We start from the raw sequence: 27,829 nt of genomic DNA on the forward strand, positions 1-27,829 counted from the left end.
TACTCATTTGCTTTGAATGTCAGTGACATTCATGGCAGCCATCCTTACATTGCACTGCACCTTGTACCTGAGAAGACATCTAGAAAATCCTACCAAAATGGTCCATCAGAGGGAAGAAAATCTTATGGTTGAGTTACTAAGATGTGATTCAAAAGCCCTAGGTTCTTAGGCTTCCTCTCTGGTATTTCCCTGTAAGAAAGGGAAAGGAAAAGCAAACAAAACTGAAATTACCACCTGTGTTTTCTCACCTGCTCAATCTTACTCATTTGGAAAACAAAATGCTCACCCAGGACTGGGGCTTTCTCTTTGTATAACATCTGACATAATGCATCCACAGCCCTTGGACTGATCCCAAGCCATATAACATGAAAGATTAGTACCAAACCCTCCTGAAGAACTGCCTAACGTTACCTTGGAGGCAGCAGCATGATCACAGGATTGATTAACTAAGCACGAGTCATTAGTGAGTCCTTCTCCTAGCTCACCTTGTGAAAGCACTATGAGAGGCACAACAGAAGTCAGAGATCTGCAGTGAAACCTTGATGCATAATATTTTGGATCTCACCACATAAACAGAAACACTAAAATCCAAACACCATTAGTTACAGAATTGGCTGGGGAGAAGAAAGAGAAAAGAGGAGAGAGAGAGAGGGGAGGAGACAATTTGGAAAGCATATTTGCTGTGATATATGCACCATCACAAACAGTAATATAAGAAGGTACCAGAAGGTCCAAGTAAAAAGAGCCCTAGAAATTCAGAGCAAGCATTGTTATGGTATCATTGCAAAAAAAACAGGCTTTCTCCACAGCCATAAGTAAAACAAATACATCCATTCTCAGAGCTACCTGTAAGCAGGGATAAGGAAAAGAGAATAAGTCTTGTAAAATTCATTATGCTGATCCTTTAGTCTTGGGAACTCAGGGATGAAGGAGGACGCTAGTGCACAGCTCTGGGGCACTTAATGGTCCAGTGCTTCAGAGCACCTGTGCAGAGCAAGTGAGACAAGCAAGAGGCAAAAACAGCAAATTTGGGATTAGTCATGTTACACACTCCCTCCTAAATATCCAAAAGGTGCAGACAACAAATAATGAGGCCCCTCTGTAGGGACATTACAAATGTATGAAAACAGCTGGGAAGAGCAACAGAGCTTCCAGATGCTACAGTAACACAAACAGCCAAGAAAAAGCAAAGGAAAGAAAGCAAACACTTTGTCCTTCATAGAAGTGAATACCAAAGCAGAGATCTGCACACCTGGAGATGCTCTGTACTGCAACAGTCACTCTCCAAAACAAGAAATCAACCTCCAGTTTGAATGTCATTGTTTTGAAATTGGAAAAGTTATCATACATGTTGTGTACACATCTAAACACAATGGTAACTTCCACTATCGGGCGAAGAGCAGCTTGTTCCAGTCCACAATAACCCAAAATGCACAATCATCCCAATCCTTGCTTCAGATTTGTAACTATTTGGACACAAAGGTTTTAAGTGGTTTTGGGAGAAGTTGAGGCAGGTGGGTAAACGCAACACAGGTCACTACAACTTTCCCCTTGGAAAACAGCAGGTTTGGGGAAGAGCTTGGGAAATGGGGGAGGGAAGATAATAAGGGCGTTGGAGGCCAGGAGGTGAGAGGTAGGATGTTGAGGCTGTACATGCACACCTTCCCCTCTTACCTGCTTCCATCAGCTGGCACTGCTGCCCGAAAACTTGCGAGAAGGTAACGGGGCCCGTCGCAGAGCTGGAGGTCACCGGAGAGGAGTCCATAGCTCTCTTCGGGTCCTTTGCGTTAGTCATGGGGCAGAACCCAGCAGCTGTGAGAAGCCTCCTGTCCCCCCCGGCCGCTCAGCAGGCAGGAGGAAACCCCCGCTGAGCAGCGGTGCCTCTCCCCGAGCCCAGAGGATGCTCCTTTCCCTCTTTTCAAGGGAGAGTAGCAACACGCATATTTTTCAGTTGGGTGCCATCAGTATTTTCACCGAGACCCGCCTCTGCCTCTTCCAAGAGTTGTGTGGTGCGTCCTAGGCAGGGCTGGGGGCCTCAGCCACAAATTAGCGTTAGGCAAGGAGGACTGACCCCTTCTGGGGTGTCTGCCATAATCACAGCAGAGATACGAGTCTCTCTTCTTCCCGTGGAGCCGAGATGCCTAAACCCAGCAGGCGCCTCGCCCATGGGCTCGGGCACATCTCCTCCCGGGGAAGCGGGGCACGGCCGGGGTGCCGAGCCGCCCCCCCCCGCCGCTGCCGGAGCGGGTCCCCGCCTCCCGCCGGGCTCCCGAGCTTCACGCCTGGAGCTCAGCGGCGGGTTCCGGCCGCTGCCCGGGGGCGGGGGACCCCCGACCCTGCCTCCCTTGGTGCCGGGGGCTGCGCGGGTCCCTCCCCGGGCAAACCGCGGCAGCAGCCTGCAGCCTCCCCTCCCGGGGGCTCTGCCAGCTCGGCATCAGCGCCCCCCCCCCACCACCACCTCCCGTGGTTTATTCCTTCCTGACAGCCCTCTCTCCCCTTCCCCCAGCAAAACAGGCGAGGGGGAGGAGATTGGAGCCGCCGTTAAATAACATTTCCTCTGCCCTGCTGCAGTGGCCCTCCCTCTGCCCCTGCCCTGATGCAGCGGCTGCTCCCGGCAGCTCCTCTGGAGGCACATGGAAGTGCTAACTCAGCCGGGCAGCAGAGCCGCCCGCCTTAACCCCCTCCCGCCTGGGATGCTCAAGGGAAAGGGGGGAAAGGCGGCGGGGGGGGAGGGACGAGGCCCAAACCTGCCGCCGCGATGCCCAGCGCTTTGCTTCCCCCCCACCGCTGCAGCTCCCCCCGGGTAAACACCAGCCCCGGGGCGTTTGCGTGGAAGGGGGGGGCCAAGAGTTAACTCCCAGGAAAGTCTGTCACAGCTGATTCACCTTCATTTTAAAAACTCCCCCTGCCAATGCAAAGGGTGCTGACTCCAGGCGCTCTGGGTAATTTGGTCCTCCGTGAGTCATCAGTGCTTTCGGAGCAAGGTTGTCACGCAGCTGGGAAAACACACACCGTGACCTACGTGGAAGAACAAAACTGCCCAATTATAGCAACAGAAAGCCCAGGGTAGAGCACGAGGGTCACCTGCAGATAGCTCAAAACCCAGGTGGGTGTTATTAGCCCCTTTCTGCAGCCAGCTGAGGCAGAGAGAGGCAAAATGACTTGCCCAGGCACACCTGGAGAAATTTTGGCAGCAAGGAATTGAAGTCATGTCTCCTGGGCTGTGCTGCAGGCAGCACAGCCTGTCCAGCAATATCGCTGCACAGGGTGGACACTCAGCCAGGAACCAGTGTTGCCCAGAAAATCCCAGCTTTATCACTTTATCGTACCTACTCCCTCTCCCGGCTAGTTAAAGAAACTGGTAGATTTAGCACTTTTAACAGCTGCTAAACTGGTCCTGTACTGTGAAAGCTATCGCCTTCATGAGACTGTTCCTTCCCATAATGATTCCTGTAATGAATATCTTCATCAGTGACAGGGAGAGTTGGGATTGAGTGAACACTCACCAAGTTCACTGACAACCCCGAGCTGTGTGGTGGGGACACGCTGAGGGCAGGGATGCCATCCCGAGGGACCTGGCAGGCTGGAGAGGGGCCCGGGCAAACCTCATGCAGTTCAACAAGGCCAAGGGCAAGGTCCTGCCCAGGGGTCGGGGCAATTCCAGCACAAACCCAGGCTGGGCGAGGGGTGGCTGGAGAGCAGCCCCAAGGAGAAGGACTTGGGAGTATTAGTGGATGGAAAACTGCCCGTGAGCCAGCCCCGTGCGCTGGCAGCCCAGAACCCACCCGTGCCCTGGGCTGCAGCCAGAGCAGGGGGGGCAGCAGGGCCAGGGAGGGGATTCTCCCCCTCTGCTCCGCTCTGGGGAGACCCCCCTGCAGTGCTGGGGCCAGCTCGGGGGTCCCCAACAGCAGAAGGACACAGAGCTGCTCGAGTGGGGCCAGAGGAGGCCACGGAGATGCTGGGGGGGCTGGAGCAGCTCCCCTGGGGGGCCGGGCTGAGAGAGTTGGGGGGTTCAGCCTGGAGAAGAGAAGGCTCCGGGGAGCCCTTCGAGCGGCCTCCCAGGGCTTAAAGTGGGGGCAGGAAAGGTGGGGAGGGACTCTGGATCAGGGGGTGGGGGTAGGACAAGGAGTAAGGGTTTTAAACTGAAAGAGGGCAGATTTAGATGAGATCTAAGGCAGAAATTCTTCCCTGTGCGGGTGGTGAGGCGCTGGCCCAGGGTGCCCAGAGCAGCTGTGGCTGCCCCCTCCCTGGAAGGGTTCAAGGCCAGGTTGGACGGGGCTGGGAGCACCCTGGGCTGGGGGAGGGGGGCCCTGCCCGGGGCAGGGGTGGGACTGGGTGGGCTTTAAAGGTCCCTTCCAGCCCAAACTATTCTATGATTTAAGTGGTTTTAGGCTCAGATCAGCTATGGCAGAGCACAGTCCAAATAAATAAAACTTTGCATGTTTGTTTTGCTAGAGACACAGGAACAATTTCTGTCCTCACAAGAAGACAAAGATTTAACTTGACCTTCTTGTCTGTTACATGGAGGAAAGCAAAAACCGGGCCATTTGATCTACATGTCTTCAGCATGAAGGTATTTATTCCTGTTGCTGTTTTCTTCCTTCCTGACTCTGTTGTCTGTTTGCTCTCTCTGAACCATGCCCAGTTGCCCAGAGCAAATTGTTATTTGGGCAAAGCCTGCTCATATTTGCAGCCTACAAGAGCACATTCTAAAATTGCAAAATGTCAGAAAAAGCTGATATAAAAAGAGCAGCATTTAGTTGGGTGGGAAGGGGTAATTGAAGAGCAATGGGACTAGAGTCAGTTCTACCACCAGCATCACCTTGTGCTACATGTACTCCTGACCATGTACCAGGAAACCCTCCCAGAGCTGTTTGGCAACTTCTCTACAAAATCCACAACATAGCTGCACCTAGCTCTGAAATATTAAAGCATAATTAAAAAATAAAAAAGAAAAATATGCAAGAGGTTACCTGAAAGTCCCTTTCCCCTATTTCCTTAACAAAACTTTTTGAGCTGTTCAAGATTTCAGGGGTTTTAGTGTTGCAGAGCAATCCACAGATATATTTTTCCTTCTCTCCAATTCAATTATGTACTAGTAGCGTGCACTGAAGGGTCTTGAAAAGCAAAAAACCCCACCTAAAAGTCTTAGAAAATCTGTATTCTGCAGGTGCAAAGGACTCTGTCACTGGTAGGGTGGGTACCCTGGGTATAGAAGCTTTCTAGAGCGGGAACAGGGAAAGTGGGGAAGTGTTAAAGCCTGTTTGCTATTTGATTTCTTGTAGTGACAGTGCTGGGGAGCCAGCGGGCTCGCCCCCACTGCCTGCTCTCTGCAGGGTTTGGTGGGTCTATATGGGACACTGCACAGCACAGCGCGCCGCAGTGGTTACACAACACGCGGAGCGTCCACGCTTCATTTAACACCATTGTTCACAGCTTGCAGCCGTTAGATCAAGTCAGTACATGTCCCTAAAAACCAGAAAGTAAGAAAACAAGCCTTCCTGCTTGGGCTGGTTTGGGAGCTGTGTACCTGCTCAGCATCGATTACCATCTCACCCAGCGAGGCACGGGGAGCAGAGCAGCAGTGCAGGAGCACACCTTCACTCTGAACAGCAGGCCAAGGGATGCTCCAGCTTTGCTCAGTACATTTTCCTCCTAAGAAATGACCCTCTATGAAGTACAGAAATTCTCCTGTGACATTTTCCACTTCACTGTAGCTTCGCTGAATTTTACTCACGCAACTGACAACGGCCTTGCTGTGCCCAGTCCCATGCAGGATCCAATGCCAGATTTCCTCCTCTGAGTTCTGGGCTTACCACAACAATCTAAAGTTTATCTAACATGTACAAGGTTCCTTAAGGTCCCCTCCATTCTGCAGGTGTCACTGCTAACTCCATCAGCTACAGCAATTGACCCCACATAGAAAATAACTACTAATAAAACAGACAAATAACCAGACTCAAAGTTTATCTTTTTACATGAAAAGGGAAAATATTAGGGTTAGGAATAATGTGGACCTTGTTAAGACACTAGAGCTCAACTTAAAAGAGGTGCTGTGCTGGCACACAGTGAATGAGACCTGTGCACATGCTGCCCTGGCAGTGTGGGAGGGAGGTGGAAGGGAGGGACGTCAATCCCTCCCCATTAGTAAGCGGGAGCTTATTCTGCTCTGGCCCCCAAAAGGGAACATGAAGGATGCCCAGTGACTGTGACCACCTCAGACTGAGCTCTCACGAGCAGTTTTTGCTCTGATGGACCTTCACTTTCTCCATGGGAGTTCTGTGCAGTCATTAAGGCTTTTGGATGATCACTGGCTCTGAAAGCCCGTGTTTCTGACAGCCATCTTAAAAATGAAAATTCGCTCTCTTTATCTGAGTTTGCTTCCTGTGAGCTTTGTCACAGATAAAGCCTTAGCCAGCTAAGAGGCAGATTTGGTCTTGTGTGACTTTTGACTGCCAAGAAGAGAGATATGATCTCAGCTGGGCATGTGCTTCCTTTTCAAAGGAAAAAATCAAGCAAATACCACTGCAGGAGACACGAAGTGGTCTGATCCCTTCAGCTCAGATCTACCAGGTCGCTGCATGGCATCCCTTCTTTAAAGAGCCCAGGTTGATGTCAGCTTCCCGACCAGACAATACAGTCACATCATCTCTGCTTAGCAGTACAGTTCACTGATGGAGCCAAACACATTTGTTCATCAGGAAACTTCCTCTGATGCAGTAACACAAACAGCTTAATAACACCGCAGCTGAGTTACCATCAAACCACCACGAGCAAGGAAAAGCCCATCTAACACACCTTTACTAACACTCGGTCTGGAACGACAAACATCTTTGCTGATAGGTCTCTCCATGTCATTTTATGAGGATGTAGCAACCCCTTTTCTCCACACTGATGATCAGTCGATCTGACAGGGAGTTCAGAAGTCCTGAAATGCAAAAAGGGTGGCCCTGTGCACCTCCAGCACCCGGTCCCCAGCAGCATAGAAGCAGTTCACATCAGGAACAGAAGAGCCTTGGTAAATGCCAGCTAAATGGATATCTGCTTCCCTTCCACATCTAATTATCTCTCTGAACAGACAACAACGTGCCACATGAATATGTATGAAAGGGAAAGAAACTTGGTTAAACTCATTACATCAACAGAATAGGTGTTTCATTACAGTGATAATTAACATATCTAGAAATACCCTGTGCAAGAAATGGGGGTTATTCACAACAATGTTCTTACTAGCAAAGGATTCTGGAATGGAGGAAGACTCAGGAAAGAACATAGAAAAATTCAGATATTATTGTTAATGTCATCAGCAATGAATGGTAACAAGTGAGAACTCGTTTCTTGTGTGTCAGAAGTCAGTGTTTCACTGTTTGAAGGCAGAGACTCCAAAAACAAAACAAAACAAAACAAAACAAAACAAAACAAAACAAAACAAAACAAAACAAAACAACCACCAAACAGATAAGGATTTTTGCATTTGCTTCCAGCACAGCACTGTCACAGGGAGGGATGGCAAAATCATTGGCTGGATGCATGGGGAAGTATGGATGCAATTATTCCTCCACAGATAACACTACTGAGATCAGTTCTGGAACATTTATCCAAATCTGATGCCTGTGTCATGCAAGGAAAATTGAGTATTTTGTAGAACTCACAATGAATTTGAAGCAATGTACTTAAGGTTTGTCATCAGAGACAGCAATTAAACATATATCTCTCTTCCTTCAGATTACATCTCCATCAATTCTTGGCTGAAAGAGAATTTTGTTTGGTTGGGTTTTATTATTTCCAAAAAATAAAAGTTTGAATGCCACAGAATAAAAATGTGTAAGTCATGCAGAGAGAAAAAGTCCTGCTCTAAAAGACATAGAGGATTCTTCAGGTAATTTCTCAAAAGTAAGTATGGTTTAACTAATGTATAAATATCCTTGTACAAAGGAAATACCAACTATGAAAGGACTCTAATCAGTCAGTGCTAGGCACCAAGAGAATCTGAACTCAGATACAGACATTATCTACTAGAACATAGTACTAAAGGAAATAATCTGGATATTTCATTTGTCGAGGTTAAATTCAGCTGCATTCCTACATTGATACACCCTAGGTAAGCATTAATCACTGCACTTGATAGAGAAACCAAAGAGTGAAGTTCAGAAGGGAGTCTGGCAGTTAAGCACTCTGGCTGTAGGAGGATCCAATGTATGAGAGTAAATACATTGTGTAGATTACATGATGTCAGTATAATAATGAGGAATATGTTTTATAGTATATATTTTCTGAGGTAATGCTGGTCCCCAAACAGTCTATTCCACAAAGCTTCAGCTGGAGGGGTGAGATGAGCCTGGAGATAACACCCTCTTGCCTAGTTCTTTGCACAGCCACTAACACTGGCAAAGCAAGGGGAAAAAAAATAATGAAAGGAAAAGCACCTCTGCCAAGCCCTGCTAAAGTCAAGGTGACCCAAAACTTAGCAGAGCAGTAAAAGGAGGGGGGGGGGGGGGGGGGGCAGTATTTGCATGAGTATCTCGTATCTAAGATAATATTTCCAGTGTGGTCTAATCTTTAACAACTGCCTCTTCTTCTTCCAAGGCAGCTGCAAAGCAAGTCATAAAACAAATGCAGCACAGCTTGAAATTCTCTCCTACCCCCAAGCACCTGTCTGTCCCCCTCCTTTTCTTCACTGGAAAATAAATGATGATTGTTCACGATCAGTAGGCCAGAACGTGCTTCTCTGTCAAGTTCCCAGGCTAGCTCATCCCTAAACAGAGAGAAATGTCTCTTGCATCAAAAGGCACGGTGCTATTTCTGTATGTCCCCTGGTGCCCTTGTGGGACTGGGCCAGGAGCATCCGCTGTTCGTTTCACCCAGGCTGCTGGTCAGCACCCGCAACGATTCCTGAGCAACGACCTTGGCAGCAGACCCCGGGGTGAAAGGCGCCTTCGCTCAGAATCCCAGAAAAGGTTACTCTGCGGTGCTTGATGTACGTTTCTATTTCTACTGTTCTTCCACAGCTGACCCACCTCACATCCAAGCTGACAAGCTGTTGGGGATGTCAGGGGTGAAGTACCTGTGTCCTCCATGTTCACTGAGGGTTTTTTTCCTTGAGCACACAATATTCTGTATGTCCTATGGCTTTGAAAGACTATTTACAATTGGCACTGGCATCACAGACTGAAGCAGCCTAACTGGTTTTCCTGAGATTTTGTGAAGGGATTCTGCCACCTGTGTGTCACGTTGTCTGCATCCTTCTGCCTCCTGGAAGCTGCAAGCAGCACGACATACATAAAGATACAGTAAACAACAGCAAGGCAGGAGCTTCATTATGAGAAAGTTTTTCTCCTTACCTGTTTCTGAAGGTAGTCTTCTCCCCAAAAAAGCCACAGCTCTTATAAAAATGAGTAATTAGTGCTGCTTCACGTGACATCTCAGACAGATAAATGAAAGTGTGTAGCTATCTAGTTAGAGAATATTTCAGGATGTTCTCATGCAGGGAGAGAATGACAGTTCAGCAAAATCTGACCATTCAAAACTTAACTGAAACTGAATGCTATTTAACAAAAATCAGGTAGACTGGAACACTGCAAGAGGAGGTTGACTGACAGGCTGTTGCAGGCAAAGCAATGACATGCAATGGTGACAACGGTGATTTTTTACTAACAGGTCAGATTTATAACGCATAAGGAATCTTCAGATTTTCTGGGGCAAAAGAGCCATTTTTAGCCTATGTGAAATTAATATTAATTACCTATATTTCATCTGTTCCCAAACCTGTTTGTTGTATCTGCTATTGTTTTTAAAGAATGTGGCTGAATTAATGCACCAGTGATAAATGGCTGTCCACCAACCCTCAGCAATTCCCTTACAGAATTGCCAAGTCCTATGGCCGTGGACAAGGTAAAAAATTCCTCCTCAAGGTGTTGTGATGGAACATATCCTGTGACAGAAAAAAATGAAACAGGGACCATTCCTAGGAAGCAAAAAACCCTCCCACTTCAAGCCCTGATTAAACTTTCACCTTCTAATAGAGGATAGCAAACGAAGTTCGTCACGTTGTGTTGCTTCCACAGTGCTGCAAGGCTTCAACAAGAGGTTTGGCTTTGAATGGAGAGTCCAAACTACAAAGAGCTTGTGTGCTGCTTATCCAGGCTTGTAGACTCAGAGTCTGAAGCCGTCAGGAGATCTTGGTCTGCAGTAATTACTGTTCACATGAGTGGAGATTGATAGTCTGAGGTGACATTTCTATCGCATGCCACCCGTGCCCTGGGCTGCAGCCAGAGCAGGGGGGGCAGCAGGGCCAGGGAGGGGATTCTCCCCCTCTGCTCCGCTCTGGGGAGACCCCCCTGCAGTGCTGGGGCCAGCTCGGGGGTCCCCAACAGCAGAAGGACACGGAGCTGCTCGAGCGGGGCCAGAGGAGGCCACGGAGATGCTGGGGGGGCTGGAGCAGCTCCCCTGGGAGGCCGGGCTGAGAGAGTTGGGGGGGTTCAGCCTGGAGAAGAGAAGGCTCCGGGGAGACCTTCGAGTGGCCTCCCAGGGCTTAAAGGGGGGACAGGAAAGGTGGGGAGGGACTCTGGATCGGGGGGGGGGGGGGGGGGGGGGGCTGGGGGATAGGATGAGGGGTGACAGGTTTAAACTGAGAGAGGGCAGATTTAGATGAGATCTAAGGCAGAAATTCTTCCCTTATGTGGGGGGTGAGGCGCTGGCCCAGGGTGCCCAGAGCAGCTGTGGCTGCCCCCTCCCTGGAAGGGTTCAAGGCCAGGTTGGACGGGGCTGGGAGCCCCCTGGGCTGGGGGAAGGGGGCCCTGCCCGGGGCAGGGGAGGGCTGGGTGGGCTTTAAGGTCCCTTCCAACCCAAACCAGTCTGTGATTCTGTGATCTCCTCCCTCCTCTCCTGTCACCCACGAGAAAGAGCCCAAACCATTCTGCTGTTTCAGAGCTGGAATACATTGGATCTCCAATTTGCAGACTTCATCTGCTGAAATAATAATAAGTATTTCCATTATGTGGTTTGTCACATTAATTTATTGTTGTTCTTTTTCTTTACATGGCGGACAGACAACAGAGCTTTCAGTCTTCCAGAGCAATGTTCAGAACCCAAGCATCAACCAGGTAATACCACATCTCCACACAGTTTATTTTTAATAAACTTCTCAGTATCAGCACTGTCATGAGAGCACTGCAGAGCTACCGGTGTCAGCCTTGCAAATTCCTACATGCAAAACCTGAGCTTTTTCCCCACCCTCTCCTCAAATTTTCACAAGAACTTGTGATATTAGTCAAGGGCAAAATTTCACGTTTCATCAGCAGGCACGGGGGAGGTTAAAAATTTGCTGCAAAACTGTGAAATTCTGCCTTGAATAAAACAAAAATGGCATACTTTCCTGAATTTACTGTGAATAAAATATCCTCATCGTTCTAGAGAAATTACACCATTTTGAACTGCTTTTTTTTTTTTTCTGCAAGAAAAATCAACTCCCCCACCCTCCCAAAAGACCTGCATTTGTTATCTGAGGGAAAATGATGAAAAGTCTGCTGCAACCACGGGTTATTTCTTGTCAGTGGCGTGGATATTTTTCCGCCACAGCTTAGACCATAATGGATCCTTCAAATAGACCAGTACAATATAAAGCTGTGTGCTGTGGTCTCTTGGTTGAGTAACACATGTTATAAAACTTTAAAAACGGAGCATTTACAACCAGGGACATAAAGACGTGCTTTTAAAATTGTAAATACATATTTACAGGCTTGTGTGATAAACCAGAATTTCACTGGGAAAAATGTTCATATATCACAACAATTTACACATTTCTCTCCTTGAGTTTGCCCATTATTATAGTTAATACCACTCTTAAAAAAGCAGCAAAAATAAATTGCACAAAAGTGACCTCTAATAACCTCATTGGTATGCCTTAAAGGCACTAAATTCAGCAGCATCCGTGCCAGAAACTCTACTTAATTTGACTTACTGCTGCTGGAAGCTGAGCGGGTCTCAGAAGAACTGATTGTTTAAAGCAGGATTTGGGCTGCACAGCAAGAAAGCTCTTCCTCAGCAACAATCCTCAAGTGACCAGGAAAAATTTATACAGTAAGCGTGATCGTCGACAAACCGCCGAACAAAGCTGCACTGGGAAAATCGAGGGCATATCATACTGGTGCTTTAAGACAGAGTATATTGGACCCGGGTTTTATGAATACTGTCTATTCATTTTTCAAATGATCTAGATGCTGTCCAGACACACAGGAAGATAATTCCTGTTTGAAAGAAAAGGGTTTACCATACTAATACTAGATGATGAGAGGAAGGAGCAAATGTGGAGAGAAAATAAAAAGACAGATAATGCACAAAACTAAAGTGAGCCAAACTGATTACAGAGCTGCATGCACGCCAGCTTCTTTAAGATATACATAAGGCCAGGAAACTTAATTTCTGTGCTATTTGACCAAGATTTACCAAGCTGCCTAGCAGATATGGATACTCACTTCCGACCAGTTTTAGTGAATAATGAGAATTTCAGTCTTCCAACGCTGCTATGAAAAATTTCATCCTTTGTTTGGAATTAGTACATCACATATTTCAAGAAGAAATTATTGCTAGCAAAAAGCTCAAGAGGGGACAAATCCTGGAGACTCTCCTCTCTAGGAAAGAGGCAGAGGAGCCAGCAATGGCACAAGCTCTCCCCACAGAGCCTGCATCTCAGTGGTCTCACAGTCTCGGACTGGAAGCATCACTTCCAACATGGGAGGGGATGTATCTTCTTATGGCTCATCTAGTTCCCAGCATCTCAGCCTTCCCCCAAACCACAATTGCACTTAGACAGCCTCCAACAGGGGTTTATCCAAAAAATCTGTAGCTAGATAATACAAGGTCCTGAAGACCTTTTCTTTCCAACTCAAACAACATGTAGCTAACACATTTTTATGATGAACAAAATCAATGGTTCTTGTTTAAAGCTTTTGTATTCATTTTGAACAATTTGATTTTCATTAAAACTATAAAAAAAAGTAAGTTTTCAGCTATTTCATACATATATATTAATAAATATGTCATATATATATATGAAGATATATATAAAATCGATCCTTTTTTTGACTTTTTCAGGGTGGTGGTAAGGAGTATCAACCGGGCACTTGATTTTTCTTAACTAACGTGTGCATACACAGATGTGTGCTTATCTGTGTGGAGTGCAAAGACAATAAATTGACTGAAATAAGGGGGAAATAGGGCGATCAACCCCCTGAGCCTCCTCGAAAAATTCCAAACCCGGATGCTACATTAGCAGGGATCCTGCAAAAGCTTGTCTCGACAGAAGGAACCCTTCATCTCGGAGGTAAAATCTGCAGGGCCTGGAGAAGTGCCCCTGCCAGATGATGCACCCGTGTGTGATTGTCACCGTTTTGATGCAAGAGGTAAGAGACCTTTCTGCACTGCATTTTACCAACTGACCTGTATGTTTCTGCAACTTGTCTTTGCTGGCTGCCAGCTACCTTTGTGGATGCCCTCTCTACAGGACCACTGAAACTAAGCATGCTTGTACTGAGGGTCGCAAACACAAGCTCCGTATTTAAGGAAAAGTGTTGCTTGGTACTGCACAGCAATATGCGTATTTGATACTCTCACTGAATAAATAACTCCTGACTACAACACGACTACCAGGCTGGCAACAAATGTAATGGCAGCTTTTGAGAAATGGATGCTTGTCCCTTTATGAAACTGGGCTATCAGTGCATTTCACAGAGATCATTTAACAGGTGGTCTTCCAAACAAACGTGGGTCCTGACGCACTGCGAAAGCAATGGCGTCACACCCGTTAAAGCTAATGGTACAAAGTCAAGAGACTGGGGTACCCACAGTCTTCAGATGTGGAAACCTCAGCAAAACCTACCACTCCCTTCAGTGGATTTTTGTGGGATTCCCAGTTCTTTACCCGTTAGGATGTAAAGTAGAAACTAAAATGATGTAACAGTCTTTTCAGAATTTAATTGCATAGTATGTTAAACCCCTCTGTGTTCTACCAGAAAGAGGAGACTCATCCAGACCCACCAACCCTCTGAACATGGTTAATCTGCCTGCAAATGTCTGAACAATTCTCCACACTATTCCACTGGCTGTTGATGCACAGACTCCGTGCGGCAGGGGACCCTGAGATCACCCTCTCACCAGCATCCACAGTTCATCACTCTCTGGAGAAGGCAGGAGCCCTGCTCTGCGCTCTCTCCCTCTCCCTCTGGAAGGAAGGACAATATGACAGAGGCACACCATTGCTTCCAGCAGAAGAAACCGCTGTCCCTGCTATCAACTGAGGAACCGGTCTCATCTCATCTGAGAAAAAGCAGGAGAGGATAATGCTTGAGGATTACTTCACCTCACCTTTTCCAGTCAACAGTTCCTAGTACCTGAAAATACAGAGAGTTGCATTTAATCAGAGTCAGCTTTAAGATTAAGTAGTCGGTCTGACTGCCCCATTACACTGAGCTGGAAGCAGAAAAAGCCATTCAGCAAGTGCTGCACAGTAAAGAGAAGCCCACAATTTAACTTTTGCTTGGGTTTCCCACAACTAAATGGTCTATGCTGCAATTAGGGAAGTTAACTCTTTGTTAGCAACCACTCCCATTATTCAGGAGGTAGTAAACTTCAGAATTTTACTAAATTTTTCACCAAGTATTATTTTTGTTTAACATATTTAACAAAGAATAAATTTCAGGCTGCAGCATCTTGATTTTCCTGGCACTCTTTCTCACCTTTAGCTTTACACATGTAAGTATAACGTTCCTTAGCTATTACATCAGTATAAAGGAGGTAATTATCTGCATGTTATAGGTGGGGAAATCAGGGGACGGGAGACAATGTCTTGTATAAAGTCAACCAACAGGAAATCAATTCATCTTCACCAATAACACCAGCCCAGGTCATTAATTTGGCCATGCTCATGTAGTTTCACTACACCAGTTTCTCTCGCCAGAGCCCCAACTAATGTTTTTGTACATTATCATGGCACTGCAATTTGCATTGTAATACCAGTTTTTGAGCTTCTGGCATTCAGCCAAAGCAGCAAACCATAATACACATTCCCAGGCATACTTCTTTTGGTCAGAGTTAACATTTGTTCAGTGTTCACCCATTCAGCCCAAAAGATCTCAAAGCACTTTGCCCACTACTATGATCAGATACAAATACCACTCCTTCCAAGAGAGGGACAAACCCCATCTTTATAAAAATTACCACCATCTTCAAGCTCCCCACAGGATGCAGAGGAACAACACTTTAGGTCTTCAAAGCTCATAAACAAAAGAAAACTCTCCTTACATCTTCCATGAGTCTAAAGAGGAGCCCCTGCCCTGACAGATTGTTTTGATCCAGAGTATATACGCACACATAATCAGAGATGACCTTGTCCCTTGTGCTTGATTTAACCAATAGGCTCTCCCCCTTCACGCCTGCTTTCTTATCAGTGACCAGTTACAAGCAGAGCAATGACACTGTGGGTTTTCCAAGGCTCAGATAGTATCTTTAAAGTGCTCTGCACTCCTTGCCCACAGACACCCAAGACAGCCAAGCCCTGCGCATCCTGTGTTGCTGTACCTGGTTTGGTTGGACATGCAGAAGTCTATTCCTTGAAGAAGTGGGATGAGGTGCAGTTGGATTTCTTGCACTGCCGGGTGCTGGCGTTATGCGAAGAAGAGGAGGGACATCTAGAGGCCACGCGGAGTCTGTAGCTGTACAAAGAGGCAGAAGAAACTCATACACACGCATTAGGGTACAGGGGGAAAAAAAAGAAGAGACGTGCTTTAGGGCTCCGTAGGGGCTTTAGTAAGCTGTGAGTAAAACACCCTACATGCCACCCACACTGCAAGTAGAGAACCACTTCTGAAGGCAAGACTTTTTTTTTGCCTTGTGCTGAACCCACCCTGTTAGTTTATTTAAGTAGGAAACAATGTCACTGGAAGCAGCGTCCAGCCTCGCACCCAACGTCCCAGACCCTCCAGCTGGGACAGACACATCCACAGTTATGTAAAGAACAACTAAAAGAGTCACGGTCTATTTTCTCGGGACAGCCCATATCAGGTTTCAAATACATATCTATGGAAAAGGAATTTTACCCTACATAATACCACATCTGGTCATTTTTCCCAAGGTCCAAGTCTGCAGTACACTTTGGCCACTACAGCAGCGGCAGACCTGGCAATGACATGTACAGGGCGCTACAGCGAGCACTGCTACAGTGCCTTTACTGTGGATGCTACGTTATTTCACTTCAGATTTTAAACTAACTCCAAGAATCCCCAATTGAAAGTGAAAATCAGAGATTTTAACTGACAACATGACATCTGTCTCGACTGTGATTTCAAGAAGAAAGCCTGAAAACACGAGTCAAAGCAAGGGAAGTAGAAAGGCTCATGCCCTGTTCTAAACATACAATCTCAGTTCAAATGTATACCCAAGCTGAACTTCCTTACACTAAAAGATAAAAAGCAACCCCCTATTTGTTTTTAAATTCAGCATCTTTTGCTATCTTGCACATACTTGGTGCATGCAGACGCATGTCTGCTCCCCCTCACACCTGTGCACCCCCCACACTTGCAGTAATTAGATACCTACCTTGTATATGCAAATTCTTCAAAAGTCTAACCAAAACCGACTACTTACATTCTTCCAAGGGAACATCTTTTGAAATATTATTTTGTTACATAACAACATGTCTAAGAGAAGCTTAAGATTTGCATTTTCTCCAGGTTAGAGTTCAATATACACCCCTTAAAGGAGATTTCAGTTACTGTTCGTCCTTACATACAGATTTTGTAGTGCAAAACTATGTAACTGCATTGTAAAGAAGTGCAAAATTTTCCATTACAACAGAAAAACAAAACCACAGAAATTTTGAAAAGCAAGCAATTCAATTATTTCCCAATTAAAATCTGTGGTTAAAATCCCCTGCCAAAGTTTTGTTATTGTTGTATGTAAATCATATGCTCCAGCCTTTGTGAATTTAATACTGAAGCATTCATCTAGTGTGTAAAAATCAGAAAGTGGTAATGAGGAAGTCAACAAAAGCCAGATTTTGTTGTCCCATATAAGGACTGTTACCAAGGGAAACAGCAGAACATCCAAAACAAGTTTAGTTTGTTTGGCTTCAGTTCTTTACTATAACTAGAAGAGCAAAATTTTAGTTTCTTTTTATTTAGAACATATCCATTTAAGTAATGCTTAATGTCAAAAAATTAGTTATGACTTGTAAAAGTTTTATAATCAATAACATCTGTGTGTTATTGCATGCAACGAGTCAATGCCTAGATCCTGTGGGAAACCTAAAAAAAAAAAAAAAGAAAAGCCTCAAATCCAAAGAGACAAAGTATCTGAGAAAATCTGACCTGCATTTTCAAGCGCGTGCCCCTCATCCTTCCCTAGAAATGATACACTAAAGGGATCTTTCACTCCTAATTTTATCTAGCTTTAAAGCCAATAGATCATTGGCTTGTTATTTGGAAGTTGAGAATTAGAGGAACCAGATTAAAAGAGATTGTTTTTCTAGATAGAAACTGAAATTGGGTTCTTAATGGAGTTCTTACTGTTGCCTTTCCCTTCTGCTCCCAATTAGCTGTGCACTGAAACCATGCGGCGAAGCACCGACAGCGGCAGCGTGGCGACGTTTGCTCTGCCAAAGCAGTCAGGAAATCAGTGCCCTCCTCTGTACCGGTCCTACACTGAAGTGGATTGATAACTCTATTTTTAAAGAGCCTGTTTACAGACAGGCAGGGAAGCCTGGATCTTTTAGGAGGAACTCCCTGGGTTTGCAAGGCAAGCTAATCTCAGAGGGGGAGGGGAGCTGAAATACCCCCTTTGCGTGTAGGAACAGTTATTGAGACTGTTATTTTTAGCCCTGTCACTTTGCACCTGCTTTCACCATCACCCGCGCTGGGGTAACTGGAGACAGGCAAAAGAAAAGGGATTTTTAGACGCCCTGCACCGATGCAGCCGAGCAAGGACTTTATTGGGAAGGGGTGAGGGGGCTGTACCCCAGTGACACACAGTCACAGCCCGAACCAAACAGCAGCGGACGGACAGCACACCCCATGATACATCCAGCTCTGTTAAGTCTCGGTTAGGAACAGTCCTAGCCAGAAAAAAGGAAAGGGAAGAAAAAAAAAAAAAAAAAAGTAATCGTATCAGAAAACATGCTATGCTTACCAAAAAAAGGGCACAGAAACCAAATGTTAGGCAGCAGGAAGGACCTGTCTACACTGTTTTCTCTGTCAACTAGGACTTTTAACTCAGGATAAACACTTTTGGTAAATGTACTAGCTATACCACAACTTAAAGCTAAAAGAAAAGTTAAAAGATGTTATTTTTTTCAAATGTAGACAAGGCCTAAATCTCTCTCAACCAAAAGCACACTAGAGACAAATCACTGAATTTGGTGGGACTTACTACAGTAAAAATACACTAAATCCCAGGCCTTAGTCTTCCATCCTTGAATCTGAGTGTTTTGTGGTGTGACTCAGTACCATAATCCCCATTTTTCAGATGCAGAACTGAGTCAGAAGGAAAGCGATTTGCCAAGGTCGCCCAGAAAATCTGCAGTCAAAGCAGAGGCAGGAACAAAAGCAAAGGTTCCCCTATCACACTGCATTACTACTCCCCAAGTTAAATTGTCTCTTGAATACTTCAGATGTTTCACCTTATCTGTCTAAACTAAATTCCTACCTCCATATACCTTCCTAGGCCACGGAGCCTTGAAACGAGCAGCATACACGAACTAGGCAGCTAGTAAAAATGCCAAATCCTGGCACACGCCCTTCCCTCAGACATTCTCAAAATACGTTTGGTATTTTTAATGCAAATTACCTTGTCTTCTACCACACTCGTGCAATTAACATTATTCCAGGTTGCTACTTCAGTTCACTAGAAACAACCCAGAAAAATAAGCCATGTTCCTTTTGGGAATGAAGGCTGGATTGCTCTCCTATGGCTGCTGGCCACACCAGTGAAATCCAGAGCAAAGTCACTGCAGTAATTTAGGTTCATATTTTTACCTCAATTAAAGTGTGCTTCTCTTGCAGGGCTTCTACTTCTATGCTCCTAATCCAAGAAATCCCATGCACGTGGTCCAAAATTTCAGACACACACACATCCCAGCATGTCTCCTAACCATAGACATGCCAGGGATATATTCTATCAAAAAGTGTTTCCTACTCTTAAACAAAACAATGTCTAAACCAACACAGACTGCCTTCTAAAATAATTGATGGCCTGGGGAAAAAAAAAAAAAAAAAAAAAAAAAAAAAGATAAATAGGTGTGGATGTTTAAGCCTAAATTCTCAGCTTTCCAGAATTAGGCTAGGCAATTTTACAGGCCAGAAGGCTAGCAAAGGGGGGGTCGGGGCTGGGATAAATGAGATTTCTGGGCTTTCTGCTCTCAGTTAGAACCAAAACATCATGTTGCTAACCTAACTGGCATGTACTCTCTTGCACTAGCATATTGCTTAATGGGAAAGTAAGTACACAAAGCAAGGACTTGGAAAAACATCAACTACCATTCACATGAACAATTTTTTTTTTTCATTTTTAGTGGGACAAAAAGGTTTGTGGATAGAATTTTGTTGAGGAGGATCTCTCTTTTCTGTGGAAGAGTTCTGCCTCTGTGTACAAAAAATTGGGGAGCAGCAGAAAGCAAAAAGGATCTTAATGTGCTGTACTGCAGTTATTTCAAGATTTACGTGCGTTTATTTATGAAAGCAGTGAAAAAGCTGGAACACGTCAGGATTTTATCTCCCAATCACGTGACGCTAAAGGACATAAAATGAATATTATGATTTTATGGTTGGGCCTTTCATGAATCTAAACAGGAAAAACCTGTTTTTGAGATCCTTTGCATTCTCAGCTTGCAAGAAGATACCTAGCAGCACTCTCTAACCACAGTAGTTCAAAGAACTCAATACCTTGAAAGTTGCGTTGCTCCCCCACAGTAACTCAAAAATTGTTTTGTTTCACACATATGCTCTAAAGTTCAAGTTTATTCACTGTTGACTTGGTTCAGTTCCCAGTGAAATCCTGCTTCAGACCACTATTAACTTCAGTGATGAACACCAAACCAACACTGAGAACTGCTGAGAAAAACCCACACCATGCCTCCAACTCACCTGGGGACTACCTAAAATTTATGTATTGATACCATTTTACCTAAACATAACTAGATTTTCAAAAGTAACTAGTGATCCAAAGTAGCCACTTTAAAGGGGTTCAGCACTGAGGATGGCTACTGAGCTCTTTTGGAAAATCAGTCTCCTTGATAGTACTTCAAATTGAGTTCAAAGAATTTATTAGTCCCTTTAAAAAATGTTGGTCTAGGTCTATAATTTTAGATGAACAGTATCACATCAGCAATTTATCTTCCTGCCCTTTTAAAGAAACACAGAGCATTGTGCAAGCCAAAAGGTGAAGGATGTTGGATTAAAAATAGTACTCAAATACATCTTCTACACTGTCAAGTAATCTAATCTGATAATTTGATAAAAAGTTTGTATCTACTGAATCACATTCATGGCAGGAAAAGAGTAAGAAAACTTTATTACACAGAGAAGACTGTAGCTGACTTTTATTTAGCTTTATACAGAAATGGTTACTCCAAATGAGTCCAAAATGATTACTGAAGGCTACCAGAACTAGTATGACCCCCCTCAATCTTGCACATTCCATTACATAAAAAAGAAAACACAGAAAAAAACGTGCTTTTGATTTAAAAAGACAGATGAGTGAAAGCATTTGCCGTAATGAATAGGGAATACCACTTCAACCAAACTCCAGTGACAATGGAGTTTGAGCGTGCAACTCTTCAAAGCAGCTCAATGACAGGAAGAATTAATTATTTCTCATCTTCCTGCCTCCTTCCACACTGCAACGTTTAGCAGATATCACCATACCAAAATGAAACACTAAAGAAATTCTACCACCAAGCCACAGTTGGGACTAACTGCTACCCACATACGATCTGCACAAGTGAGTTTGCTCGGGCTGGCTGAGTGCTCCCAAAGCGAGCAGGGCTGGCGCAGCGTCAGCGCCCGGGGCGCGGCGCCCGACGGCAGCCAGGCCAAGAGCCTGAGCTGCTCCTGCCTCCGCCCGGCGCCCGGCCTTCAAATGCCCAAGTAGCACATCCTCTGCGTTCTCAACAAAATCACTTCCCTAAAAAAAGTCCTCACGTTTACTTTACCTCAGGCATTTATCTTTGAGTAGCACTGCTTGAACTGCAGAAGGAATTGAGGCAGGCTCTGCTGAAACAGGCCCAGATACGAGACGATTATTCTTTTTTTGACTGACACAGAGCACTATGACTAATGCAACTCTTAATTTTGCTGTTCACCAGAAAGGCAGCACACCTCCAGCGTGTAACACCACCTTGCACTGTACAGACTGAATGCCAAGCCTGTATTTCCGAAAAATGGAACATCACCCGCTGAATAATCAAAGGTGTTTCTCACAACCCTTTGGCAGTTTCTGGGAGTACTGTCATCCAAAACATGACTCAGAGACCCTGTTTGGCTTGTGAAACATAAAAGTCTTATAAAAAATAAGCAAAGAGATATATACAAATGAAGTGCATGTTGCTGATTACTATGCTATGTTCTACAAACCACTCAAGCTTTGAATAAATTAGGAAAATGAAGCGGCTACCTATCTCTTAAGAAAAAGCCTCCCTCCAACTTGATGCCTGCTCAAGCTTCCCTTTGAGTTTCAGTGTTTTACTGCCTTGTATCTGGAAAAAAAAAAAAAAAAAGAAGCAGTATTTCAATGCTGTTTTTCAGACGCATGCTTTCAAAAGTACACTCTACCAAAAGCATTTTTAAAGACTTACTAAGAGAAGTAAATGTGCAGGGTCAGCAAAATGAGACTGAAAAGCAATGAAGTATGCATGGGAACCAGTAGTCTGAGGTGACCCAACAGCAATAAGGCTTCCTCTTAACTAAGGAAGAGGTTTAAAATTAGTTAGTGACTGAAGAGACTGCAGTCCAGAGACGGACACTGGATGCTTTACACCAACAGCTTCCTTTCTCACTCTTGGTCTAATCATCTATTTGCATTTTAAACATTTGGGTGGGGACCGTTGCCTGACTGTGATGTGCACAAAGCAGCACTGACTTCAGGTACAGCCCAAGTGTTACCCTGGTATTAATTTCACTCAAAAAATACCTACAAGTTACTTAAATTGCAAAGTCAAGATCCAGTAAAAGAAAGCTTAGTAAATGACATCAAGTCATTCATATGTATGGAATAAAGACCCATTTTTAACAACATTAACATTTTTCATTGTCTCATTCGGTATGTAAAATGGACCATTAACTGTACACTTAATATATCATGCCTTTCTTATAGTGCTTTATTTGCATCTTGCTCTAAAATAGAATTATTTTCCTCATCTTTCCACTCTTCCAAAAAAATATCTGAAGGTCCTACACATGCCCTTTTCCACTAGAGCTATTCACTTGTAGAGCAGCTCCACCCTATGAATTAAGTGACATGTTTTCTACCAAAAAAAATACAGTATGCAACTGTAATTAAAATGCATTACATGGCATACGTGAACAGGAAGCTATGAATTTTTACTGCAAGCTAAATATAAACTTTTTTGAAATCTCTTGAGCACTTGAATTTGTACTTTACACCCAAGTGTTTTAGCTCTCAGTTCACTAGATACTGGATAACTGTCTGTCCACAGAGTTTAGATGACGGAATCCACTTCAAAAACCAGTTCAGACTATTGTGGCTGTGTAGTTGAAGCTTTGCAGAGTTCCCATTAAATGTCTGTAAGGTTTGTGCATCCAACTGTTGAGTACTTTTCAAAACTCCAGCTACAGCTTAAAAACACCGAACGTTATATGGTATTCATTCTACAACAAATATTAATATCCTATTTTTAAATATTTTATATGGGTGACCCAAAATCTGCTTTGCTCTATATTGGTATCAAAGTATCTTTGGTTATTACCATGAAATTTCATGCTAGTGCCGAGTTTCTTTCTAATTCTTTATCAGTTTAATCAAATAGATGTAGAAGTTCGTCTCTTTTTCATAATTCACTTACCACAAAAGCCCAGATCCAAACCAGCATGCACTTGTCGTTCAGAATCTATCCTTTAGCTCATTAGCATCATGTAACTCATGCAGATCCCACACTCAGTAAATAAAAGCTAGAACTAGTATGTAAGGTCTTCTAAATTCTCTTTTTAAGGTCATTCACAAACTATTTGTCTGTCACAGGTTATCACCTGCAACTCAGTTTCCTGGCTGGACTTGACTCAAGTAAAAGCTGGAACTGGCTCCATAATTTTGGAAATGAAGTCACAAACCAGGAAGTAAAGGGATTGCTATTACTTTCTATATCGGAAATAGAAAATTTACACATCAAATTGCCAGAACCTAGCTTTCTGTGACATCTCCTTAAAGAAAGTCATCAGGAACTAAAGTGGAACTTGAAATAAAATGCTGACAAAACACAGTACCAGAAATGCACCAGCCTAAACCAACTACAGGCAGCTTACACAAAGGGCCAGGGGCTTGCAGAGCAAGGCAGGGAGCACTGTACGCAGCGGCTGCCTGCGTCACCCGGGCTGCCTTGAAAGGCCTGAGATCAAACACATCGGGATGTGTTGGATCGAACACGTTCTCTGATACAAGCTGGTTTTAATTCTTAGCAAACTGGGTAAATAGAGAGGAGGAAAAAAAAAAAAAAGTAAACACCATGTTTTAAATCTTCTATCTCCATACGCACTCCAGCATTACTGCTTTTATTAAACCGACACTGTATTTGATCTTGACCAACATGTCAGTTAGTCTCTGTAAACAGGACAATTTTGTTTTCATTGTCTGTTTGGATGCATTTCAAGAAATGTCAGCACTTTGTGGGCATCGTTACAGCTTTATTGTTGCATTCAGATCATAAAGAGGCAGTTATAAAAGCCACAGAAATTCAATTATGCAGATGAGATGCAAAAGCAACTATAAAAGTTGCACATTTACTATCTGTGATGGGTATCCCATCTAGGAATGAAACTTTCTTTGGTGATTAGGTCCATTTTGAAATCCAGATCTCCATCATACAGCACTTCACTGGCAAACTGGTGTGTACAAATGTGCGTGAACATCTCAGTGCTGCAACATCCTTGGGACACAACAGGACAATATCACAGCAGAAAAACAGTAAAGACAATGGCAACAGGATTCTTGCCATAATATTAAGGAATGAGGGAAGACTGTTGGTTTATTTATGCTCAGTTCACCGCTAGACATCTCAAATCCTTACAAGGTGACCAAAATACTGAGACTGCAGAATGACCAAACACCAACTGGTATTTCATTTGCGAGTAACAGAAGAAGGGTGTGAAACAACTAGTTCAGGATACTTTCATTCCCCGCCCTCAGTAACTTCAAGACTACAGGAGAGTTGTTACCTTTTTCTCATGTTTCCTAATTCTTATAAAATACCCAAATACAACTATGGTTATGCAAAAGAAAATGTTTTCAACTTGGGTAAATACAGCAAAGACTAATCAATACTAAAAAACCCAGTGGCTGTCCTACGATCTCATGGATGTGACTGCTGCTGTTACCTAGACTAAGAATTCATCTTTTTAATCATGGTGCAACTACCAAAGTGCAGAGTATATTGTCACATTGCCAATGTGCCTGCAAGAGCGCTCAATGAACAATGTTAGAACTTCTGCGTCCTCATACCAGATTTCCCCTATCAGTTAAAATTCAGGGAAAACTCTGTTATGGAGAGGATAACATGTTCAAGGAATGACATATCACACGAGAAAATAAACAGGGAGTTCTTGCCAAAGAATCTTACTCAAGCAGAAGTATCATTTTGAATAGATGACTCCATAAACTATGAACATACTACTGGATCAATAGTGAATAAGCTAAGAAACTTGCTACTGTAATACTGTTAGTCTTAATGATGTTATATTATTCCACCCAACTGCCACGGCGATATGGACACAGATGCTTCCAGCTCTGCTGCAGGAGGCAGAATGCTTATCTTGGTGGCAGAATACAACATTCCAAAATTCTCAGAGCCAAAATTCTTTAAGTGTATTTTTAATATTAACCTATTTCACAAGTTTGAAACATATAAAAATAGAACATTACGACATCAGAAAAAGTTGAAACGGTGTATGTAATTAAAATAGTTTAAATTTATTAACTGTGGACACAGTTAAAAAAAACTAAGACTAACTCAAAGTGTCCAATTGGTATAAATTTGTTTCCCTGAACTGGGTGTAGACAACTAAAGGGTGCAAGCACACTTAATTCCTTCTAGATGTACATTGTTTCATTTTTCCTCCTACATCTTGTTTCCGTACAAAAGGCAAGTTTCCCACAGATTTTTACAAAGTTTACTTTATTGGTTACAGTTATATAAAACGTGTCATGATAGTTCCATCTAGTTGGTCATTAAGTGCTTGCAACACCACAGACTCTAATACATCTGCAACTCTCAGGAGGTATTGCCTGCTGGAGGAGAAACATCCCTCTTCAGTTGCTTACCTGCATTTACAGTATCTTCAGCAAGGCTACAATGTTCAAAAGCAATGACAACCCCACTTTTATGTCAAATTGTAATTTTTAATGTTTTCATTAGAATAGTCTTTATATCACTCTCCAATAGAAGAAACAATATAACTAACAGCAAACTTTAATACAGGAACATGCTCCAAGATTAACAACCCAAAATGAAAACAAAATGAAATTAATGTAAAATGTAAATCACATATAGTACAATTGAAGTGTCCAAAACAATTTAAATAATTTTAAATATTTTATTTTTTAAAGTTGCTACAAATGCTTTATACAATATTTCAACATAAAGTCCCCATAACAGAAATGTAACAAAATGGGAATGATAGTGAAAGTGAAAGTTAAAGTGGCACAAATTCACCAAACAAGTATTAAACTACAAATTTTAAGAGGTAGATTACTTTTTAAGTCAAGAACAAAAAATAAAAGGGGTGGCTGTATAAAGAAACTAGTCACTTTCCATCAATTCTGTCATTGATCTTGAAAGCTATATGAACACATGACAAACGGTTTTCCCATAAAAAGCTGTTACGAACAACAGACCGATTTGTTGTCTTAAGTTATTAGATAGAGGTGTACAACCTTTTAGAGTAATTATATATTTAACTTTCAAAATATACAGGTATGTAGTCCTGGTCTAGCCTTCTTATTGATAAAAAGATACACTGCATTCATTATATATATGGTATTTAGAAATTGATATCAGTATTTCATTGCTATATAAAGTTTCCTTTGCGTGTATAAATAGGAATTTGGAAAATCCACAAAATATCCAAATCAGGCTTTTTCCCATCATATGCTGGACATCTACAAGACTCAGAAAGCGAGGAGAAAGTGGGAAGAATAGGAAATTCTGTTGTGCTAGGTTGGCCTCTACTGATTCATTTAGACAAAAGGCTTTAAGAGACTTAATACATGACAAAAATACTTTGAGTGCAGCAACATTTGTTGTCCCTGAATCTACACTGAGTTACTGACAAAATTAAGGAACCTGCTTTGCCAAGTATGCAGCTGAACTGCCTGTGTGCCATTCATGAAGGTACGGACAAAACCGGCATCTAAGCAAACACGACAGCAAAAGATTTGGTTTAGTTAATCCCACAATTTTTTTTTTTTTTTCATGGTTTCGTGTGGGGTTTGTTTTGTTTTTAAGAGTACCCTTCTCTTTTATCTGAATCATCCTGTAGCCCAGCATGTGTATCAGGCACGGAATAAGAAAATCTACGCCTGACACTGAATATTAGCAAGAAGCCTGCAGGCAATTTTATGATTGTGAGTCAGCTTCAGCTGGTTTCGCAAGCTTGGTGGATTTCACATCCATTGTCGTAGTGCTTATCCTAAGTTGAGCATGCAACAGCTCTACCATGTCATTAAGGGATTTTTTTTTGTTTTTGATTTTACAGGAGATTCCTAGAAAATAAAAAACAAAAACTGAAGATAAATGACAAAACAAATTATTTGTGAACGGAGTATGTTTACACAGAAAAACTGAAAGGTGAAAAACAAATTTGGAGACAAGTATTACATGAAGCAAGTCTTGAAAAAAATATTAAGATTTCCTGGGGAAAAAACCCAAACCAACAGTGCCTACATAGAGTATTATCAAAGTTAGGCTGTGCTAACACTAGTGTATGAAGGCAAAAAAATTCTTCACACCATATACTTGATATAAACAAAAAGATGACTAGACAATCTAGATTTAGGAACATTATTTCAGAAACAGAAAGCAAATATTCTTCTAACATAACTATTCATTAAACCAGTAAAGACTGCAAGCTGCCAAAGTAAACTAACTGTATTTAAGACAGTCAAGGAAATCTTACCCCTAGGTAAATGGTTATTTACCCCAAATACTCTTAAACAATTTCCATAGCCACAGATTTCCAAGTACTTGGCTATTTTGCTTAAGGTCAAATGATTAATTTAGATGGAAAGATGTGTCATCCTGGCTTCAAATTCTACTGATCCATTCTGGCATCATGTAAAACACAGTTTCACACATGACAACAAGAGAGCAGCTGATAAGACTTAAGTAACACAAAGATGTTTATGTCCTAAGAGAACAGATCTGGTAGACATTTCTTGTTCTTTAAAGGCATTTTTTTACACCATTAGCCTCCAAATTTCAGTAACATTTTTCTCCTTCAACATGTCCTAATTTGGGTATTGACTATTTTAAGTCACATTCGCCTTTAGCACTTTGAAATAATTCTGCTATATTTAACCCTTACTTTACAAAGTATTTCCTCAAAATTTTCACCTAGGA

General features: G+C 43.1%; 2 protein-coding genes across 8 annotated transcripts in view; both read right to left on the reverse strand.

Moving 5' to 3' along the window:
• The window catches only part of KAZN (kazrin, periplakin interacting protein), a 227,674-nt gene extending 225,253 nt beyond the window's left edge, over positions 1-2,421 (reverse strand). The window contains exon 1 of the mRNA XM_042794597.1: positions 1,675-2,421. Coding sequence (XP_042650531.1) covers positions 1,675-1,795 — 121 coding nt within the window. The 5' untranslated portion in view covers positions 1,796-2,421. The remainder of the gene's footprint in view (positions 1-1,674) is intronic.
• An 8,574-nt stretch (positions 2,422-10,995) lies between these two features.
• The window catches only part of PRDM2 (PR/SET domain 2), a 74,847-nt gene continuing 58,013 nt past the window's right edge, over positions 10,996-27,829 (reverse strand). For 4 of the 7 annotated variants that reach the window (XM_042794096.1, XM_042794094.1, XM_033007719.2 and 1 more), the window contains 2 exons: positions 15,574-15,707; positions 10,996-14,387 (listed from right to left, as the gene is read on the reverse strand). In XM_042794096.1, coding sequence (XP_042650030.1) covers positions 15,599-15,707 — 109 coding nt within the window. In that variant the 3' untranslated portion in view covers positions 10,996-14,387; positions 15,574-15,598. Of the gene's footprint in view, positions 14,388-15,573; positions 15,708-21,657; positions 21,740-25,370; positions 26,974-27,829 lie in introns of those variants that run through there. The other 3 variants (XM_042794095.1, XR_006165477.1, XM_042794097.1) reach the window with 3 other exon arrangements.

This window comes from Tyto alba, unplaced genomic scaffold (genome assembly GCF_018691265.1).
Source record: "Tyto alba isolate M040663 unplaced genomic scaffold, T.alba_DEE_v4.0 Super-Scaffold_20000042, whole genome shotgun sequence".
NCBI lineage: Eukaryota > Metazoa > Chordata > Aves > Strigiformes > Tytonidae > Tyto > Tyto alba.